Genomic DNA, 16,129 nt, shown 5'->3' on the forward strand with positions numbered 1-16,129 from the left:
ATTCAAATTTACTTTCTGTTATCAAAGACTTGCAAACAGTTTAAATTCAAAGCTGGCACAGAACACGGGGCTTGGTTTCTTTGTGATCTGTTGTGACAGGCTGGCTATGAACTCACAGCGGTCCTCCTGCCTCAGCCTCCTGAGTACTGGGCTTGTAGGGACATGCTAATACACTGCTAGCACAGAGGATCTGCAGGACAGAAGAGGACCTGCCCATCTGGAGAAGACAGGGGCTGTGTTTAGACATAAGCGCTGAAGCAGATGGCAGGCAACACCTGCTGCCATCAGAGAACTCAGGCTCAGAGCCAGGAGAGCACTCCAGCTGTGCAGTCCCCACAGAGAAGCCACTGTCAGACTTCAAGGTCTGGTAAGAAACCTCAGACAGATACAGCACTGTGCAGCCTTGCGCACTGTCAGCTCCACTCACCCTGGTGAAGGTCCCCAGGAAGTTGTGAATGTCGATGTTGGGCTCTTCAGCGTACACATACGACCGAATCTGCAGGAGGTCCTGTTCCGGAGGAAAAAAACACATCATTAAAAACAGTAGCCAGGAGCCAAGATTTCAAAAGCAAACATATTGCATTTCCCAAAAAGGCGCTCATGCTACAGAGCACCGGAAGTGAGAAAACCCTCCCTTGGGCCAGTGTAGGAGTTACCTCGTACAAACCCCACATTCCCTGTGCAGACATCTGATGACCTCACCTACCCAGCCCCGGTTACATTGCAGTGAGCAGCCAGGGCCGAGGACTTAGGCGGCTCAACCCCTGACCTTCGTGGTGTCTCATCCCAGCGGAACCACCGCTCCCTTCAACAAGAGGACAGTAAGCAGCTCCTGTGTGAGGTCTGAGAAGGACTTGAGAGCCTCACATCCTTTATGATGGTGACTAAAACCAGACAGAAAATAACAAGTGCTGGCAAGGACGCAGAGAGACAGCACCGCCTGTGTGGGCAACAGCCTGGGCTTCCACAAGGTATTCCACAGAAAGTTACCACAGGCTCCCGGAACTCCATTCCTCGGTGCACCACCAAAAGAACCAAAGGCAGGCCCTCAGAGAGACGGGTGCTCACCCCTGTGTATTACTCATGACCTCTGAGAGGGACAGAACAACCCAATGTCTGTCACGGAGGAGTGGATAAACAAACGTTGGACACCCTCTCTGTACATGGCACTCCAAACAAGGAAGTGACCCTGCAGCAGGCTGCACACTAGGTGAACCTTGAGCACACCGCCCTGAGCGAAATAAGCCAGTGTCACACACTCTCACACAAAAGACAGCACATGATTCCAGTCGCATGGGGGTCTCTAGAGTAGTCAGAGACAGAAGCAATGGCGCCAAAGGCTGGAGCGGAAGGACATCAAGAGTCTTTGGAGATGGATGGGACGCTGTCACGTTTCCTCAGTAATGGGAATGTGTCTAATGTCCTTATATACGGGTTAAGATGGTAAATTTTAAAGAGAGAGGAGAAATGTGTTTGTGTATGTGTGTGTGTGTGTGTGTGTGTGTGTGTGTGCACATGCACATGTGCATGTGTGTACACCATGTATGCATGCCTACAGGGGCCGAAAGAAGGTTTCTAGGAACTGAACTCGAGTCCTCTGGGAAGCAGCAGGAGCTCTCAGTGGCTGACCCATCTCTCCGGCCCCCAAGGTAAATTCCGTATTATGTGTGTTTTACTTTTTTTTTTTTTCAGACAAACAAGGACTCAACTTCCTGTAAGAAACAGGATGAGAAAGGCGAGTGGCGGGAGAGCTGCAGCATGGAGAAGGCAGCTGGGTGAGACTATAAGGATGGGGAGGGCAGTTCTGCCCCTTGAAAACAAAGAATACGGGGACCGGGGTGTGGGGGGGACAGGAAAAGGTGATGGGGAAGGCCAGAAGTAGCCATTCTCCATAGGAAGAGGGAGTTTATTAGATCTATTCTCCTTATTTTGTAAGTGCATCTCCAGATGGGACATGTCTGTCTGTCTGCCTGCCTGCCTGTCTGTCTCTGTGTTGCTGGATATTTGAAAACACTGCGACTGTGTTATTTACTGTATTATCTGTGTTTTTTACGGTTTGTTGCTGTGGTGTTCAGTGTTTTTCGGTGTGGCTCAGCCCTTGCACACACTTTAATCCCTGTGTCTGAATGAAGGTAAAGTTAGTTTGTAGAAGGAAGCACCCATGTTTGAAAGTGATGTCAAATTGAGTGGCAAAGTGACCACTCAATCAGAGAAAGATCTGACAGAATAGGATGTGCCCGACTCTCAGGAGGAGAGGACAGGTGCAGAGAGGGAGAAGAGAGAAGAAGCCCTCTTCAACCAGAGAATGAGGAGTCAGAATTAGAACAGATTGCCAGGGTTAGTATGAGGCCAAGCAGAGCAATTCAGTAAGAAACTGAGAGAAGCCAGGTTGAATCAGTCAGCTTGGAAAAGAGTTTGAGCCAGGACAGCTGAGTTGACCCAGCTAGACAGAGTTCAGAAAGGCTAGAAAGGGTGAGCATATTCAGTTCAGAGGCAGAAAACATTCTAGGCCTAGATAAGATTGTGTGGAGGCTAGAAGTCTCCAGGACTAGGTCTGGGATGGAGGCAGTAAGCCTCCAAGATGGCATTTACTTCGAGCAAATTAAAAGGTAATTTTACATGTCCATCCATCTGTCCATGTCTGTCTATCTGTCTGTCTACATACACACACACAGAGACACACACGCATACACACAGTGACCGCCTGTAGGAAATGAGTCTCTCTTTGGACCCTAGGGATGTAAAGAATGACAGCAAGCACCTTACCACTGAGCCATCTTGCCTGCCTGCTGGGGATTTATTTTAAACTCATTGTCTCAAGCTTTCGCTGCTGAGATCTGCTCTGAGAACTCAAGTTCCTGGCCTTGGTCAGGCACCCACTAGCCACAGGTACAGCCTCGCACACTCAGCCACCATCACTGACTGTTCCTGTAGCCTCGCTCTCAGCGATCAGTCAGCTGCCCATCCCAGCTATGGCCCTGCAGACTTGGTGCAAGCCAGAATCTCAGCTCCTTCACAGAGCCATCGCTATAACACTTGGCCCGGGCCTCTGTCCCTGTCGTGTGCCCAGAGCCAGCACTGCAGCCCAGAGTACATTAAAATAAGATGTAGAAAGGGCTGGGTCCCACACCTGCCCTGGTGGCCCTTACGGTCATCATTGTGCCCAGCTGTCCCTCACACGTATTCATCTGATGTGGCTTCTCCCTCTCCTCCTCCCTCTCACCTCTGTGAGAGCATGTGTGTACCAGGTGCACACGTGGAGGTCAGAGGGCAGCTCTCTCTCCCTACCCTGTGGGTCCCTAGATTGAGCTCAGGTCATTAGGCTTAGCAGCAAGTCCTTTACCTGCTGAATCATCTCACTGGCTAACTTCTTCATTTTAACAAAAATCTTTAAACCAGACCAAGAGCCAGGCTCTTGCAGGCTGAGGCCACCCGCTAGGTCCTCTACGGGCCAGGCAAGGCACAGTGGTTGTGTTGCCTACAAATCATGGCTCCTGCCAGGAGCTGCTCTGGGGTCCCCCAGCGTGACCTCTGACAGATACTTCTTTAATTTTTCTGGTTTTGTGGTGCTGAGGACCAGGTCTGAGGCATATACATATGCAAGCACTCTGCTCAGGGCTACCCTGACTCTCACCCCTTGGAAAGCTTCTTCCTACCCGCCCCCACTTGCTATTTCAAGGGGACACATAAATGGTATATAGGGGAAGGGAAACAAGAGTTCTCCTACTGAAAAGGTATTGATTTGTTTGTTTATAGATTTACAGACAGGACCTTACATAGCCCAGGCTGACCCTCAACTCACTATTTAGGCCAAGGATGACCTTGAACTCCTGATCTTCCTACCTCTACCTCCTGTGTGCTGAGATTTGAGAAGTGGGTCACCATGCCTACTGTATGTGGTGCTGGGAATCGAACCCAGGGCTTCGTGCATTCCAGACGAGCAGTCCACTCCTTAATGACAATCCCAGCCCAAGCCACCTTATGCTAAACAACACACGTGGAATACAGCCCAGTGTAGTCACCTAGCACATGGGAGACACTGGGCTCAGCTGAGAGACAGAGAACTAAGCAAACCGAGCTACGGAGTTATAAGAGGTCTGTGGATGCAGCTCAGGGACAGAGCACCAGGCTAAAATCTTCAGGGCCCTGAACATGATTCCTAATACTGGCCATGCCTGCCCAGTGAACACAGTCCCTAATACTGGCCTGAGCCTGCCGAGTGCACACACGTGTAAAGGAAATTGATGCCTTGTGACAGTCTTGCCGGATTATACAAACGTAAAACACTAATAATAACTTTTTAGTGATCTCTGTGACAATTTGAATGATTTAAGACTGGGCATGCCGGCACTTAGGAGGCTGAGGCAAAGACAGAAGGGTCAAGAGTTTGAGGCTGGCCTGCACTACAAATTACAATCCTGACTTAAAGCAGAAAAGAGAAGAAAGGAAAAGAAAAGAAAAGAAAAGAAGAGAAGAGAAAAGAAAAGGAGAGAAAAAGAAAAGAGAAAGTAAATAATTCCAAAACAACCAGGCTTTAAGAGGACTGGGGACGGCAAACAGCAACTGGAAGGGTCTGGTAGCCCCTCAAACCTTTGGGCAGGCTGCCCCAGCCAGGAGACACCGTGGGTCCCAGGACTGATAAGAAGAAACCTAGAGAGCTCCTTGTACTCTGAGCTGGGAAGGGACCCACAGGTCCTAAGGCACACATCCCTAAGCACTAAGAAAGACCTGGGAAGATCAGCACCGCTTCACAGAATCCCCTCTGGAGAGAAGACAGGGTGTCTGGGAGAGGCTACAGAGCAGGGCTTCTTCTCACTGCTCCCCTCGGCCTGCCTAGGTTCCGTTCGGTTTTTAATCAGGAATAGACTGGTGAGTTGCTGGGGAGACTGGCCCTGCCGGATTTCTTCACTCCTGATAGAATTCTTTTCACTCTTAAAAATAAAACGGAACAGTAGACCACTGCTCCTCGATTCCCCAGGCACCATAAGGCGATTACTGCCTCCTGAAGCCAGAGCCAACAGCATCTTATCTGTTTTTAATGTCCCCAGAGCAGGCCTGGGCCAGAAAAAGGGCAAAGTAATGTCTACGAAACCGGGAAGCGCCTCGATCTGAGGCTCCAGAACACTGCCTGCCATCTTTACTTCCGACCCTGGCACCAAAACTCCCGGTCACTCCAAGGATCGGGTTCCTTTCTCCAGGGAACTCCTACCAGGAAACAGATCACCCTCTCACAGGCAGGGAGGCTGCCCGGGCTCTTGGAGCACAGCCAGAAACTCACTCTGGCGTTTCTCATTTAAAATGAACTGAATACGGACATTTGTGACCAGTGAGTGTGGAGGACACGTTTATCTTCTTGGTGACATCACTGAGATGAGGCACCTGTCCCTCCTCTCCGCTCTGAGACCAGCAAGAGTAGCGTTCCACTTAGCCATTCCCGATGCTCGGGAAAGCTGGTCTCTGAACGGTTACACTGCATTTGGCATGGAGCAGTGAGAAGGCTCAGTACGTAAAGGCGCCTGCGGTCCATCCCAACAACGTGAGTTTGGGCCCTAGGACCCGCACGGTAGAAAATGACAATTGACTCCACAAGTCCTCCTATGACCTCTACACATGTGCTGTGGCATGTGGGCATGCACGCTCGCACACGTGTGTGTATACAGGCAAAAAAAATTAAAAACAAAGGAAGAAAAAAAAACAATACTAGGTAAACCCAAAATCAACACAGGCACACATAGGTTAGGAGACACCTGTGCACGGAGCCTGTGTGCTGGGCCTGCCACGATAACCCCTGGGAAAGGGCATCTCTCCTAGAGGAAACTACAATCTAAGGCGGCCACACACTTGAGCAAGGGGGAGGGGGTGGGGGTGGGGGAGCCACTGAGGTCAGAGGAGAAATGGCGCACGGGGCTGAGGGCAACGGCAAGTCTGCTGCGTCTTGGTCAGTGTTCTGTTGCTGTGAAGAGACACCATGACCATGACCAAGGCAGATCTTATAAAATGAAAGCAGCACTTAGCTGGGGGGAAGAGGTGGGGACATTGGCACACATGGTAATGGAGAGACAGCTGGGAGCCATATCTCATCCCAACCCACGGAGGCTGAGAGAGATTGGGCTTCTCCAACAAGGCCATGCCACTCCAATAAGGCCACACCTCCTAATCCTTAACCTCAACCTGCGAGACCTCTTTAGGGGTTGTGTATAAGGTTTCCTGAATATCAGATACTTACATTTACGATTTATAACAGTAGCAAAATTAGTTATAAAGTAGCAACGAAGTAATCTTATGGCTGGGGGTCACCACAGCATGAGGAACTGTATTAAAGGTCGCAGTATCAGGAAGGCTGAGAACCACTGATAAACTTTTTTTTAAAATATATGTGACTAAACTGTAGCCATCTTCAGACACACCAGAAGAGGGCAACAGATCCCATTACAGACGGTTGTGAGCCACCATGTGGTTGCTAGGAATCGAACTCAGGACCTCTGGAAGATCAGTCAGTGCTCTCAACCTCTGAGCCATCTTTCCGGCCCTGATATAGACACTCTTAGCAAAAGGAAAGGCCTTTCCTTACAACCCAGCAAACTGGCAAGGTCACTCTCAGAAGTGTTCACTCCTCCTGTGGGGATGGGGTGGCCTTTGGTACAACCAGGTAAGTGGAATCAACAGGGGCTCCAGGTTCTCCAGTTCCCCTCCAGCCCCACTTCACATGCTACCACCACCACCGCCGCCGCCGCCACCACCGCACCCCTGCCTGACCTCCAGGTACATCTGAGTGTGAGAACCAGGCTGTGATCTCGTGGCCAGCATACGGTTCTTAGAAACGCTACTCACCGCAGCTGTGGGGAGCCTCTGTGTGCAGGCCACGGGGAGCCGAAGCTTCCAGTCTGTCTCTCCATCCAGCTGATCCGTGCGCAAGAAGCAGGACCCTGTGGAGAGATTGGGGCAATGTCTGACGTCTGCAGTTCAGCTGTGGAGCTGGGATTCCCTCAGCAGCTCTGGGCAGTGCCTGCTGTAGTCCTTGGAGAAATGGCCCGCCAATGACCAGCGACTCCAAGGGCAAATAAATCTCTGCTTCCCACCCCCTCTACGAGGTCTGGATTCAAATCCTCTCAACCACTCACTCCCTGTAAGATAGGGTTAGGCCCTTCACGTTATTCTAAGTTTGAGGTTTTGGCTTGAGACGTGGTCTCACTGTAGGTCCCCAATGACCTGGACTTGCTACGTAGAGTCTGGCCTCGAACTCCCAGACTCTGCCTCCAAGTGTGGGATTGAACCGTATGACACCATACCCAGGCAATTTTTCTGGCTTTGATGACCGAAATTCATGGGCCTACAAGCACCCCCAAACACTCTGAGTTGGGAAGAACCCGTCTACAGAGATGTTCCCGTTCGCCTGTGAGGCCCCACAATGACATCTACCCTGTGATCCTTCCTGTCATGAGCTTACCGTTTTTCTCTGATGTCCTCAGGAAGATCATGTCAGCAGGCACCCGCTGGTTCTGGGAAAGGAAAGGAAACTGGTTATTTTGACAGCCACAGGCAGGGTCCCCCCTGTCCACTGTTCTTTTAGGCCTCAGTCATGGCTAGGCAGAGGGCTGCTTTGTCTGCAATTGGCAGGACCTTGCTCGCTCTTAGCCCTTTACTAATGACCCAATAACGAGTCATCTATTAAAAAGAATGCCTGTTCCTGGGGTTCCTGAACCCTGCCTTCAGCTCTGGAACCTGCAGCCAGAGCCACCCCCAGGCCAGCCCTCACCCCCATCTACATGCACGGAAGGCAGACCTGCAAGCACCCTCTACTGCCTCTGCCCCCTCCACAGCTGGCTTTTCTCCTCTCTCTCGTGTGTGCACATGTGAGTATGTGCTCGTGTGTGCGTGTGCATGTGCGTGTGCATGCATGGAGGACAGATGTCCTTGGGGTTTTGTTGCTGTTGTTTGCCTTTTGTCTTTTTGGGGGGTTTTGGAGATGTGATCTGTCACTGGCCTAAAACCTGCTATGGCACCCAGGGATCCACCTGCTTCTTCTTCCCCAGTGCTGGGATCTTTTCACACAAACTTCAAGTCCCCATTCTGGTGTGGCCATCACTTTAGTGACTAACCCCATGGCCCTGTCCTCTTGTTTGGCTTGCAGCAGGATGTCAGGAAGTAAAGTTGTGAACAGTAACTAAGGTCAGGTGTGATGTGTAGGCCTTTAATCCCCACAGAGGCAGGCGGATCTGTAAGTTCCTTGGTTTACACAGTGAGACCTCATTTCAGAAACATGTAATAAATAAATAAATATAATTAAAAACATGGGGGTGGGGCAGCAGCAGCCTATGCCTCTGTGCTAGGAAGGAATATGACAGAGGGGCTCTGTCCGCACGCACTCCAGGTTCTCTCAAGTTGACCTTGAGTGCTTGGACTTAACCATCTATCGAATCGGCACCATTCAACTCCAACAGAAATGGGGTAAGACCGGTTTTTTTTTTTTTTTTTTGCTGACCAAATATGGTCTCCAGACTACCCAGACCCCACCCCCAAACCTCTCACCTTCCAAATGCAGACTGTCAGTGTCTCTTCAAGTGACAAACGTTAACACAGACATTTTACCACTCTCTGCCCCTGCTCCCCATAAAATGGCTGGCAGACCCCGTGAGTCAGGACACACAGGTTGACAGTGTGACAGTTAAAGGCGAGTTCAATAAATATTTTTAAGTGTCAATGTGACAAGCTGTCTTATAGAAAAGACATCATCATTAAGGGGGGGGGGCACGGAGCAGAAAACCAAAACCATCCCAGCACACGGGTACCTTCGGGAAATCTTTCTGTGTTTGTCTCTCCCACTTCCAATGCTCCAGCTCCCACTAATGCCCAGCCCCTGAGAAGTTTCCAGGTTCAACTCACCTTTTCCACAAGGATGAGATCTCCCACCTGGATGTTTGAACTCTTCACCTTCACGGTCCCTGCAAAGCAACAGACCAACACATCACTGTCTTGGACCATTTAGATTCTACTAGGCAGCAAAGCACGCGAGTGCCCACATCCCTCCTCTGTCTCGCTAGGAGGAAGTCTCCCTGCGGCTGCAGTGGCTTCTGGAAGCCTGGTCTCCGCTTTAACAATGCACCAGGAGAACTAAGGCTCTTGAGGAAAACTGGGCTGCCCCCGCCATAACTACCATTTCTAAATCAACCAGTAATGGAGTACAATTATTATTTACCAATAAGTTACATAAATCATCAAGATAAAATGTACATGACTGAGGAGACAGCTCAGTGGGTAGAGTCCTTGTCACACAGACATGAGGACCTGAATTCCATCCCCAGAACCCACATAAAAGCTAGAAAGACATCTGCCACTCAGAGCAGTTGCTGTTCCCTCAAAGGTCAAGTTCACTCCCTACCACCAGTCATCCCAGCTCCAGGGGGATCTGGTGTCCTCTTTGGCCTCTTCCATCACCTGTAAATCTCTGTCCCTGTCTCTGTCTGTCTCTGTCTCTGTGTCTCTGTCACACACACACACACACACACACACACACACACACACACACATACACACACACACACACACACACAAAGCCTAAGCCAGGCATGAAGCCTGGTGCTGCACACCTTTAATCCCAGCATTTAGGAGCTAGAGGCAGGTGGATCTCTGTGCTCGAGGTTAGCCTGGTCTAGAGAGGGAGTTCCAGGACAGCCAGGACTCCACAGGGAAACAACAACAACAACAAAAAGCAGGTATTACCCTCCTTTGCCTGTAACCCCAGCGCGGAGAGACAGCAGAGCCAGGAGTTCCAGCTGTCATCAGCCAGCAAGCTGAACCAGGACTTGCTCACCAAGCCAGCTTAGCTACCTCACTAAGCTCCAGGTTCAGCAAGACCCTGTCTCAGGAGAATCCAGCAGTGAGAGCAGAACCTGCGGTCCTCCTGCACACACTCCCCAAACACTAACCAGAGCTCGCCTCCTGCGCACACTCCCCAAATATCATCTGGAGCTCACCTCCTGTGTACACTCCCCAAACACTATCTGGAATTCTCCTCTACAAAACTTCTAAACCCTGATGCAACACGGAGGACCCCAAATAGCTATGTGGTATTGCTGGGAGGAGGGCAAGATCAAGCCTGACCCTGTTTAATACAAGAGTAAGCACTGAAAGCCAACAGCAAGAACACTGCGGCACAGAGCAGAAACAATGTATCACTGAGGCTCCCCGCTACACCACTTGAGTTCCAGATCCAGATACACAAGATAGAAGGAGAACCAGTTCCTTCAAGTTGTCATGGTACCTGCGCGCACACCCACACACACGCACACGCGTACACACACGAACTGCTTTTTCTTTTTTCCTTTCTTTGAGGCCATGAATGGTGGTTGCCAGCTTTTTAATACCAGCCCTTGGGAGTCAGGAGGCAGAGAATCTTAGTGAGTTTCAAGACCAGCCTGGGCTACATTGTGAGATCCTATCTTAAAATAAGCCAAAAAAAAACTCTGATTGAGGGTTAGACCATTCCAGAGATAAAGAAATTACAGGTATGGGGCCCAAGAGAATTTGAAATGGAGAAATTAGCCTGACCCACTCTTCCTCCTCCACCAGGGGGCACCAACAACACCAGGCAGGGAGGTTTAGCGCTCTGGTGGACTACAGACTTAGGGCTGGGACTCCGGTATCAAAGCCTCAGTGTCACACAGGTATCTGAAGCCCTGCCCTCGGCTCCAGTGAACTCTTCCTCAGGAGCTCATCCCAACTCTACCAAACTTAAATTTACAGTCTTTGTGTCATTAGCAGATATATGCCACTGGTCTAACTTTAATGACCACACCTGGGTTCAGATCTTCGCCACCAATGGTTAAGCCTAACTTCCTGCTAAACCGTCGCCCTGGATCTGTGAGCTTGACAGAGAACAGGCTCTCACAGGCTTGACAGGGATTCCTTCTGTCAACATTGAGATCTAGTTCTAAACCCTTCCCACCTTTTCTTTTTACAATAAGCACAAGGTAGACTGTTTTCCCAACTAGAGACAAATACATATAGACATATTTTTACACACACACACACACACACACACTATATATATATATATATATATATATATATATATATATATATATAACTGAACAATTTTAAATGCCCAGCCCCACAGTCTTTTCCTTCCACATCCAGTCCTGAATTATGATCAGTGTATTTAAACTCCCTCGGGCCATCTGCTCTACCCTCAGCAAACCCTTTAACCCAGCATGTCCGCAGTTACTAGGTCTTCCCAGCAGGTTAATCCTTCACTGCAAGCGAGCCTACTGTACCTGGCCCAGCCAGCAAGAACTCAAGTGGATCAGAGGGTCACCTGCATTGCTTAACCAGGGACTGTCACAAGGGGGTGGTGGGGAGAATGAGCCACAGGTCAGCAGCTTTAAGTGACCCCCAGATAGGAGAAACGGCTCATCCATGAAGAAACTGGCTGCTCTTCCAGAGGACTATGGTTTTATTCCCAGTACCCACATGGCTAACTCCATCTGCTAACTCTACCATGTTAACTCATGGTTACCCATCTGTTAACTCCAGTTTGAGGGGATCTGACACTGTCCTGTCATCCACAGGCACTGCATACATGTGGTGCACAGACTTACATGAATGCAAAACATCCAATAAAATAAAACAAAAAATACATAACGAAGAGATCCCTAGAGCCGCACCTGTTACACCAGCACTGGGGCCAAGCATTGAATGTGTCCTTCCCACCTCATCCATGGTGGGTGGCGGTGACAGAGGTGTGTGTGTGCGTGTGCATGTGTGTGTGTGCATGTGTGCATGTGTGTGTGTGTGTGCATGTGTGTGCATGCACATGTGTGTGGAGGCAGATGACAACTTTCGGGAGCTGGTTTTCCCCTTCTGCTCTATGAGTTGTGCAGAGAGGACATAACCTGTTTGGCAGCAAGAGCCTCTATCCATCGAGGGCCTCACCAGTCCCATTTCATGAGGCACTGAGGGAGGAGGAGAGAGGCCGGCAGTCTTCAGTGGCGGGGACAGAGACGATTTAGAACCCACAACCCCTAAGCAAGTGTGGAGCACTGCCTTCCAGGAAGGAGGGAGACAAGAGGAAGAGCACAAGGGGGAGCAGAGGACGAACGAGAGGCAGAGAAACAGGAGCCCAACGCATGAGAGCAGCCAGGGCAGGGGCTGAAGATCCTTACTGGAGGGCCAGCAAGATGGCTCAGTGAGTAAAGGTGTCTGCTGCCAAGCCTCATGATCTGAGTTTGATCCCAGGGACCCACATGGTAGGAGAGAAGTAACTCCTAAAAGTTGTCCTCCAACCTCGGTACACACACACACACACACACACACACACACACACACACATTACACACACACATACACACACATGTACATACACATTACACACATATACACACATACATTATATACACAAAACACAAATACATACTAATATATACACACACCAACACACACACAAACACACACATATACACACTAATATATACATACACCAACACACACAAAAAACATATATATACACATACATATTACACATATACACAAACACACAAATACATACCACACACATTACACACATACACAAATACATACATTATATGCATAAACACACAAATACATACCACACACACATTACATACCCAAACACAAATACATTACTACACACATACATACATATCAACACACACATTACACACAAACACACATATATATACACACACACTACCCACATTACATATATACACATACAGTATACACATACACACAAACACATGTAAACACATTACATACATATACACATACATTATACAAACACACAAATACATACATACTACACACACATTACATACACACATATACATACATATGTACACACCAACACACACATTATACACAAGCACACACACACAGCTCTTAGTTCTTAAATCTGACCATGGGATCGTCACTGTGTTTTGTTCTGAGCCCTGACTGTTCTACAGCTGGCTCAAGAGGAGACAAAGCTTCCTCAGCTTCACCCTGAGAAGTGAAGACCCAGAACCCACCCTTTCCCCTTCTGGGACCCTATACCCAGCATCCACCGCTAGGCCTTAAGACTCCTCCACACACACACACTTATTATGTATTTATTCATTGTGCGTATCTGTAGGTACTTGTGTGCCACAGCATGTGTGCAGAGGTCAGAGGGCAACTTAAAGGTGCTGGCTTTCTCCTTCATGTGGACTCTTAGGGCTGAACACAAGTCATCAGGATTGGCAGCAAGCCCCTTTACTCACTGAGTCAGCTAGCCAGCCCCAGGCTAGTTTTGTTTGTTTGGATTTTTTTTGTTGTTGGTTTTTTTTTTTTTTTTGGTTTTTTTTTTCCTTCAGTGTATTGTTGGAGACTCCCAACAGAAGCTGGAGTGAGATTCTTGCGAAAGTGACATGGAAAATTCTCCAGACACAGTCCTGATCATTAACCAGCTTCTGATAAATCCACCCCACCCACTTTCACCAACTCAAGGCAGCAGGCTCCCAGTCGGCGTATAACAGGGGACAAACAGCCAATGAGCACAGCTGTTTATTTCCACAGCAAAGCCCCCCCCCCCCCCCCGAGCCTTTCATAAGCAAACCGACAGGGCTGAGGCGGCCCTTCATGGATGACAGCCCCAGAATAAGAGCAGCCTGTCTCTGTGGCAGGGAGACGCCAGATGTTTCCCTGGACTGAAGCAAGTAAATGACGGAGAGATCTGCACATGGTCCATACCACCCCCACCCCCAAAGAGGGAAAACCATCCTTAAACAAATTCCAGGGCACCGGTCTGCAGGGGCCTGGTTTCTGACCCTGAACACCTCCAGTTACAATTCTATTTTTCATGATGAGCCCAGGGCAGGGGCTGCTGTTGTGGGCCGGCCTCGGCGCCCTGGCTAATGGATTACTCTCTAATCTAACTGTGGCAGTGACAAGCTGTAAATTCCACTCGTGTGTGTGTGTGTGTGTATATTTCCTGGGGCTGACATCAAAACACCTCTGAGGGGGCCAGAGTTCAGAGGCCTAAAGGTGAAGTTTTCATATTCAAATGGTGGCAGTTCCAAACCAGGAAAAGACTCACTTGAAAAACAAGTCAAGGTTGGTTGGTCATAAAGTACCTCTGTTTAAACCAGTTAAGAACCAGAGAGAGAGACAAGAGAGACAGAGAGAGAGACACACACACACAGAGAGACACAGAAAGAGACAGAGAGACAGAGACAGAGAGACAGAGAGAGAGCGACTGATTTTAAATATTATTAAGTATATTCAGGTTGTAAGTTATAGAGACATTTCAATAAATATATCTACCAGTTGACAATATCCCCAAAAGACATATAGGCTAACGGCCTGGGAACAGGAAGTAGCTTTTGAGAGAAATCAGCAGTGCAGCAGGGCTCCTGAGGACCCGTGGGGAAAGATGAGAACTCCGAGTGATTCTTTGCCTTCCACGGTGTGCTGGGCACGCCCACAACCACACGCACAAGAAATAAATACATTCGTGTAATTTGAAAAGATTAACCGTGGGGGCGGGGGATTTAGCTCAGTGGTAGAGCGCTTACCTAGGAAGCGCAAGGCCCTGGGTTCGGTCCCCAGCTCCGAAGAAAAGAACCAAAAAAAAAAAAAAAAAAAAAAAAAAAAAAAAAAAAACATGAAAAGATTAACCGTACCATTTTAACGTGAGATGTTCGGGGTTTTCTCACCAAACAGTGGCTCTATTTACCAATGAACTACAATAAGGACTGAGAATTAGCAAAGAAAAATTTCAAGTATTGCTCTTTGCATCTGTGTAACCTCACGAGAGAGTCTGTGGTAAGTCCATCTTAATAAAACTCAACTGAGGAGCTGCTGGCCTTACTGGGGTGGGGGTGGGACAGATTCTTTCTAGGCTCGGGGAACAGCATCGGGGAACAGCATCGGGCCCAGTCCTGAAGGATCTTTGAAGGGCTTTCGATACCTTAACATCAAGAGGCCAATCACCAGCCGGCGACATGGCTCAACTGGTAAAGCACTCGCCATGAAAGCCTGACAGCCTGTGTCCAACACACACACACACACACACACACACACACACACACACAGACTCACACACCAGACATAAGTAAATAAAATTAGGAGGAAGAAGTCTGTAGTGATTTGAATAGTTTTGGCTCCCACAGACTCACGCACGTGTTTGAATGCTTAGGCCACAGGCCCACACTATTAAGGGGGGTGCCCTTGTCGGAATAGGTGTGGCCTTGTTGGAGGAAGTATTGTCACTGTGGCATGGGTTTGGCCAAGCCTTCAAATCAAGATGTAGAACTCTCAGCTCCTCCTCAGTCATGCCTGCCTGGATGCTGCCATGCTCCTGCCTCGATGATGATGGACTGAACCTCTGATCGTGTAAGCCAGCCCCAACTAAATGCTGTCCTTAGAAGAGCTGCCTTGGTCATGACACCTGTTCACAGTGATGGAAAACCTAAGACAAAGTTTTAGGGGCTGGAGAGATGGCTCAGCGGTTAGGAGCACTGACTGCTCTTCCAGAGGTCCTGAGTTCAATTCCCAGCAACCACATGGTGGCTCACAACCATCTGTAACGGGGATCTGATGCCCTCTTCTGGTGTGCCTGAAGACAGCTACAGTGTACTTATACATAATAAATAAATAAAACTTTAAAAAAATAAAATAAAAAATAGGAATTGACACTGGGCAGAAGAGATGGCTCAGAGGTTAAGAGCACTGGCTGCTCCTGGAGAGGACCCTAGGTGATTCCCAGCACCCATGTGGGGACTCAAACACCTGTAACAGGTTCCACGCAGTTCCAGGTTATCTGTGGCCTCTTCTGGCATCATAGGCACTGCCTGTACATGGTGCACACACATGCACGCAAGTGAAACAACACACATAAACAACAATATAGCCCAGTGAGGTAGCACTTGAGAAGCACATGGGGGTAGAGCTATGTGAGTTCAAGGCCACCCTGGTGTACACAGTGAAATCCTGTCGGTGGTGGTGGTGGTGGTGGTGGTAGTGATGATGACAAGTTTTAATTTAAAAACACATAAATTCACATTCAGTCTTTAAACACATCTGTATCCTGAAGACAGAAAAGCAGGGCTTCAGTGACGATGAACTGAACAAGCTCCCATTAAGAACTACACCC

The 16,129-nt window shown here is 48.9% G+C and overlaps 1 protein-coding gene across 4 annotated transcripts in view; it reads right to left on the reverse strand.

Moving 5' to 3' along the window:
- Positions 1 to 16,129, reverse strand: part of Atp9a (ATPase phospholipid transporting 9A) — a 105,263-nt gene that overhangs the window by 46,262 nt on the left and 42,872 nt on the right. For all 4 annotated transcript variants that reach the window (NM_001427018.1, NM_032064.1, NM_001427017.1 and 1 more), the window contains 4 exon segments: positions 428 to 508; positions 6,832 to 6,926; positions 7,448 to 7,499; positions 8,884 to 8,942. In NM_001427018.1, coding sequence (NP_001413947.1) covers positions 428 to 508; positions 6,832 to 6,926; positions 7,448 to 7,499; positions 8,884 to 8,942 — 287 coding nt within the window.

The sequence above is a fragment of the Rattus norvegicus genome, chromosome 3, assembly GCF_021556685.1.
Source record: "Rattus norvegicus strain SHRSP/BbbUtx chromosome 3, alternate assembly SHRSP_T2T, whole genome shotgun sequence".
In the NCBI taxonomy this organism is placed as follows: Eukaryota; Metazoa; Chordata; class Mammalia; order Rodentia; family Muridae; genus Rattus; species Rattus norvegicus.